Source organism: Orycteropus afer, unplaced genomic scaffold, assembly GCF_000298275.1.
Source record: "Orycteropus afer afer isolate SDZICR_OR568_19922 unplaced genomic scaffold, OryAfe1.0 scaffold00296, whole genome shotgun sequence".
NCBI lineage: Eukaryota > Metazoa > Chordata > Mammalia > Tubulidentata > Orycteropodidae > Orycteropus > Orycteropus afer.
Genome location: NW_006921883.1, coordinates 1,579,028 through 1,585,878, shown reverse-complemented (window position 1 = coordinate 1,585,878; position 6,851 = coordinate 1,579,028). Strand labels below are relative to the sequence as shown.

The following is a 6,851-nucleotide window of genomic DNA, read 5'->3' as shown; positions in this document are numbered from 1 at the left end:
AGTGCTGTCCATTAGTAACTATTATGTCCATTACTTGCCACTCCTCAGAAGGAAGACTGGGCAATCTACTTCCGTAGTGGTACTGCCTTAGAAACCCAAGGAGGGATCACTATGAGTTGGAACTGACTCAACGACAGTGAGTTTTTTTTTAGTTTAATGGACACAAAATAAAGTATATGTGTTATAAGGGGGTGGTGATTGCCTTCTAAAGAAACCCAGAACTCTGTCAAGCTATCTTAGTGGAAAAAGGGGGAAGGAATGATCCTAATACCATTAAATCTAGAGAAGCCATCAGATGTTTGCCCATTCTAAACAAGGGGCCTCCCATTTTTATTACCCCTTTTCCCTATTTAAGGAGCCTTGGTAGTGCAGTGGTAAAAGCGCTTGACTGCTAACCAAAATTTCAGTGGTTTGAATCCACCAGCTGCTCCATGGGAGAATGATGTGGCAGTCTGCCTCTGTAAAGATTTACAGCCTTGAAAATACTACAGGGCAGTTCTCTGTCCTATAGGGTCACGATGAGTCAGAATGGACTCGACAGTGGTGGATTTGGGTTTTCCCCTACTTGTTCTCTGCACATGCTGTTTGGCATGTAGACATGGCTCTCTTGTTAGTATATTAATCCTAGTAGAAAAGGGCTCCACATTCCGCGTCCATGGCGCAAAGTGAGGCACACATGGTTGCAATCATAAGATCACACTCTGGGATGGGAGCTTAACTTTGGGGACCCTTGGCTGATGAGAAAATTTGCAATTTTACTCATCCTTGCCCTGTTTATTCCATGAATAAACATCTGATGATCATATCATTAGAACATGGCCTGGTCTATGCTCTGCTCCAAACGGTCTTCTCTAAGAACTTGTGAATATGGCACACAACAATGATTAAAAGTCCAAAGATTGTTACCCACAGTAATACCATTATACTGATGCTCTGTTAGTGTAGTGTCTAAGGCACTTGACTACTAACCAGAAGGCTGGCGGTTCAAACCCACCAGTCACTCCTTGGAAGGAAGGTTGCAGAATCTACTTCCGTAGTGATACTGCCTTAGAAACCCAAGGAGGGGTCGCTATGATTCGGGTCTGACTCGACGGCATATAACAACAACAACAACAATGCTCTGTTGATTAATAATTTGTTTTCAAAGTTTATCAATTATTCTTGACCTAGGACATATATCTATGAACAAAGCCTGGCTGCTTACTTACCTGTGGTCTATCTTGGTGGTTCTAAAAGTATGGCACTTGGACCAGCAATATGAATATCACTTGGGAACTTGTTAAAATTGCAAATTTTCAGTCCTAACCCAGATCTACTGAATTGGAACCTTTGGTGTTGAACCCAGAAATCTGTATTTTAACAAGTGTCCAAGGTGATTCTGATGCCAGTCAAGTTTCAGAAACACTGATATATTTGAACATCTTTTTTAAGTTCTTTTCCCTCCCCAGGTTTATTTTTTTTTTTCTTTCCCCTTCCACCTGATTTCTTATCCTTAGAAGGGTTGCCAACCTTAAGAGAGAAGATGAATTTTGGACCAATATCTTCAAAGTTATGCATGATGGAAGGAACTTTACCATCTGAAGAAACTTCATAAAAATTTATGCTGGTAGATCTGTTAAAAGATATAAAGCCAAATATGTTAATTTTGCTATAGCTCCTGAAATGAAATATCTCTTTTATTTAAATATCTTCTAGCATAAATTATAAGTAAATTAGTTTACATTTAGGTACAAAAGCACTAAATGAAAACAAATGCTCCTTATAGGCTTATGGTCCAGTATACATCTCTAAGGCTAAAACAAATTCCTTTCAAAACACATCCATTCTTCTTCTTTCTGCTGAAATTCTCATTGTTATATATTTATCCATTGTCAGGTTTCTAAAATAAGTACAGATGTGTTGCTTTAAAAATTATAGTGGACCCCCTGCTGTGATGTTGACTTTTAGTTCACACACTTGATTGAGTGAACAGTATACTGCATAGCTTTTATAGGCCAGAGGGTTTTACACTCGGTATTTCAGTGGTTGAAATACAATAGGGCATTGGGTATTAGTTTCTGAAATATTCATTACTAGATGCCTGTGAAATATGGAATGCATTTTTCCTTAATAATCTGTTTATTATTTTCTAGTTCTAAGCTAATCTTAGGCTTTGGGTCTGAATTGGGGTTGTTCAAATCTTTTCCCACTACTGCAGGTACCACCTTTAAGATGGCTCATCTATAGATTGTATTAGAGTGGACCCGGAGGCATTGGAGTGACCGTGACCTCTTTGCTCGGGATTGCCAACTAGAGTCTACAAGTGAGGGCATGCCAGGTCAGGAATCCCACAGGACCACTCAGATCACTGTGTAGCTGGAAATCTCCCCTCTGATACTCACTTCTGGACCCCTGAGCCTGGATTCCAAGCAGGGCAGCTTCTCCAGGTGTGGGGATAGGAATCTGAGAAGCACTATGCACATGCTCTCCATTTATTCCTGCCAAGCAATTTATCTTAGTTATGGGATATTGAATCTATTTCCTAAAAAAATTAAACCAAATATTTTCTGAAATAATTTTTTTTTTCTTTACTGAAACCCTTTCTTTTTTCTTATACTTTAGCAAGAAAGCTTTTCTGAGTTTTCAAAAGGAAAATATGTCAGAGGGTGACAAATAGATGTGGTCTTTGTCAAGGTGATTTATAGGAGAGGAAATGATGATTTTTCAGTCTTATAAGGAACTTGGAAAAACTGACTCAAATTTGGAACAGAAGGCCTGCATGTGTGTGCATCAATGATTCCCTTCGCCTTCCCACAGATCTTGGTGTGGCCCACTGTTGTGGACTGAACTGTGTCCCCCATATGATTTGTGTTGGAATTCTACCCCTATCATCCTTGGATAAAGTTCTGATAGAGAATAGGGTTTTTGTTATTTTAATGAGGCCCTCGCAGTGTTGGATGTGCCCTAAACCTGATCATTTCTGAGTTATAAGGGGCAGCACAGACACCAACAGGCACAAATAGAAGACAGATGCCATGTATGTGAATATCGCACAAAGTAGAACAAACAAACACAAAAAGTGAGGAATGCTGGAAGAGACAAAGACCCTTCCCCTAGAGGTAAGGCCTTGAATTCAGACACCTAGCCTTCTGAACTGTGAGAAAATAAATTTCTGTTTTCAAAGCCACCCACTTGTGGCATTTCTGTTATAACAGTACTAGGAAACTAAGACAACTCAGCACATAAGAAAAGTTTCTAAATTGGTTAATATATTCTGCTTTTGTAAATTCTCTGCATTTTAAAGAGATATAACATTATTTCTTTTTTATGTTGGTCAATATATTCAGATAGCAGCAGTTACCTACCACCAGGACATCCTATTTCAGAAATAATTCCACTATCACAATCAGTTTCCACACATCATACTTGCACAATATAACTGTACATTTATACAGTATCAAAGTAATTACTTAGGGAGGTACTCAATAATTGGGTAGTACTTTAAAAAAAATTCACCAAGATTTTATTAAAAATCGCTATATTACATTGTTGTATTTTCAAAAGGATTTTAGAATGTCTTAGAATCAAGTTACTGTCACAAAAATACATAGCTAAGATGTTAAATAGGAAGAGTGAAGTTTTGTACTAAACTATATGTATGCCATGTTAAAATATCTGAGAAAATTGCCATGATGGGGAAGTGGAATCGTAAAAAGGTTACATTAAAACAAGATGTTTTGGATGAGAAAGAATCAATGTAGGTAGGGAGAAAAAATGATCAGGTATTATCAATCTTTTGTGGGTACATTAGTCTTCATCACTTATTTTAGTAACTGTGAGTCCTCTGTAATCTGCAGTTACTGATTAATTTTTCAGGAAAGATAATTTGGGCCGAGCTTTGTTTCTGTTTGTGCTGTATGCAAGTAACTCAATACAGAAACATTCTTTACATCCTTGCTCATGTGACTTAAGTTCTAGGAATGATGGTATATATATTTTTTGTTTTGTTTTTGCTAGGTGGTCTATTGGATGGGCTAGATATCCCATGCTTTTAGGGGCTGGGGTGATGTGGTGGGAGTCAGAGAATTTGTTGTCACAGACACTGTTCCCAGCCTGGCTTCTTGGAAGATTTCCCTGAGTGTTTTTCAGGGATCATTGACCTGTGCCAGCAGCTGCCTTCAGGATTCAGCAGATAGAGAATGCTGGCTCCTAGGCATGGAGACAGGCATTACCTGAGTCCTACCACCCGTGCCTGAGAAGACATTTTATTTCCAAGTGTGAGTCAAGGTGGTAATAGCAACATATTAGCATCTGTGGCAGTTGTATGTCATCCATTTCTCAAGACACCCATCCCTCTGAACAATTCTAAAACAGCTGGTGTCAACCAGTAACATTTTTGCCACTGTTTCCAGGTTTACTTGCTTTGGGCAGGCAAGAAAAGGAATGAGGTATTTCTTCATGGCTAGCTTACTTTGGAAAACCTTTCATTTCATCCTCACTGGAAGAAAACCCCAATCTATTATGTCAGGAATTTTCCACCCAGAAACAAATTTCTGTAACTAAATTAAATATTTTTGTGAACATACTATACATAAAGTATTTTGCCTGGGGCTTCAGTGTCCAGGAATGGGGATATTGCTGGAGATCTCACATGGACAGCTGACAGTGAGAAAAAAGTACTGGTGCTCCTCAGGGCCCTACAGGTTCTGTTTCAGATCTGGAGGTTTTCAGCTCCTCTAAGGTTCTAGTTTTCCCACGGTGTGTGGAAGATATGTTATTTCTTTTGTATTTCTAACATTCCCCTGAATCAAGAAACCAAAAGAGTTGCTCAAGGTGTCTCATGGGGCCAATATGTCTGTGCACATCTGATTTATTTGACCTGGGAAAACATTCCTAATGAAAATCTTCAGTTAAGAAAGAGAATCTAGGGAGTTCCGGTAAGATGGCGGAATAGGCAGATAAACTACACAGACCCCCTTCAACAAAGAAAAGGGGAACCAATTAACACTGATACAGAAGATAATCATGGAGCCCTGATGTTTGAAAGGAAGGATATAGAAGTGGACTAAACTCCAACTAGTAGAAGAACCTGCATGAAAATACCAATAAAAGAGACATACAGAGCCACGATCTGTCAGCGATGTTGACGGCATGGACAGTTTGGATATTGCCAAGGGGTGTTAGGACCTACAAATTAACCTAAAAATCAGCCCTGCTAGCTAGGGGCTGCACAAAGGACTGCCCTGGTGGCTGGTGAATAAAGGGAAGCAGCAAAGAGGGAGATGGGCTGAGCTATGGACTTTTGGCTGTCTTGAGGGTACAGCCACTTTGTATTTTTACAAGTGGTTTGACCATTTTGGATATTTAAAACAACAGCATTCTCCCAGATTCCAGGGACTTAAGAATAGGCTCCACTCGTAGGGAGCTACATGGACATTCAGGACACAAACAACTGGAAAAGTGCAATATTCCCCTTGTACTCTTAGCCCCACATCATCTTGGTGAACAGAGGTGTGGCTATCCCTCACTGCCACCCACCTTCTGGGCTGGCAGGATTTCCATCTCAGTGTATTTGGATGGAACCTGGGAGCCCTGCCCTGCCCTGCTGAGATTTTTTTTTCCTTTTTTTTTCAGTTTGTTTGCTTTTGTCTTTTTTAAAATTATTATTATTATTTTGTCCATCTTACTATTATTCTTTATTCATCCCTTCCCAGGTGCTAGTGTTCAGCTTTTCCTCTCTTCTCTGTTCCTGGTTCCTATTTTTTTACTTTCTTGTGGTTAACCCCATTCCTTGTTTTTCTTTTTGCATTGAAAAAGGCACCATTCTTTTTTCATCATTGTTCTCCTACTCTACCTTTTTTGTCTTATTGCCCTCTATCCAGATATTGTGTTTTTTTTTCCTTTGTTTAGTGATTGTTCTTGTGTTTTTATGCAGTGCATTTTTTGTCTGCTTGTTTTCACTTTTTTGATGGTTTTTCAATTGTTATTTTTGTCTAACTGAGTGGGAGACAGCAGCAGTGCCCATACAACACAACTACACCCACACCTCCTGCAATTCCACTTCCTCTTCCACCAACTGGCCAATGATAAATAACCACCAAGAAGAGCCTGACTCACCCTTTGCTGCTCTCCACAAATAGTTAATAGATATATAAATACCTCAATACTTTGTTGGAAAGGGATCAATCAGAAAAAAAGATCAAAACAAAATGAAGAAAGGCTAAGGTTCATGTGGGATACCATCAAAAGGAATAACCTATGTGTAATCAGAATTCCAGAACAAGAAGAGAAAAAGAAAATCATTGAGAAAATTGCCCAAGATTTGTTAGAAGACAACTTCCCTGATATGGTGAAAGATGAAAACATATCCATTCAGGAAGTCCAACAAATCCCAAACAGGATAGACTCCCTCAAAAACTCACCAAGACATATCATCATCAAACTCATCAAAACCAAAGACAAAGAAAGAATGCTAAAAGAAGCATGAGAAAGACAAAAAATTACCTAGAAATGACAACCAATAAGAATAAGATCTGATTTCTCAGAAGAAACCATGCAAGTGAGAAGGCAATGAGACGGTATATATAAAACCCTGAAAGAGAAAAATTTCCAACCCAGCAAAATTGTCCCTCAAATATGATGGTGAAATTAGGAGATTCCAGATAAACAGAAATTAAGGGAATTTATTAAAACCAGACCAACCTTACAAGATATACTAAAGGGAGTCCTTTGAACAGAGAACAAGTAATAGCAAATAATAACTGACCATTAATACATAAGATGACATAAGCCAGAAATCAACACAGGTATGGAAGTATCCAAAGTAAAATAAGCTTACAAGATTGTAAACAGGGAACCAGGGACATCAATTG

At 38.7% G+C, this 6,851-nt stretch overlaps 1 protein-coding gene across 1 annotated transcript in view; it reads right to left on the bottom strand.

Moving 5' to 3' along the window:
* Positions 1-6,851, bottom strand: part of ITGA2 (integrin subunit alpha 2) — a 155,527-nt gene that overhangs the window by 17,303 nt on the left and 131,373 nt on the right. Inside the window, exon 23 of the mRNA XM_007951539.1 lies at positions 1,510-1,612. Coding sequence (XP_007949730.1) covers positions 1,510-1,612 — 103 coding nt within the window. The remainder of the gene's footprint in view (positions 1-1,509; positions 1,613-6,851) is intronic.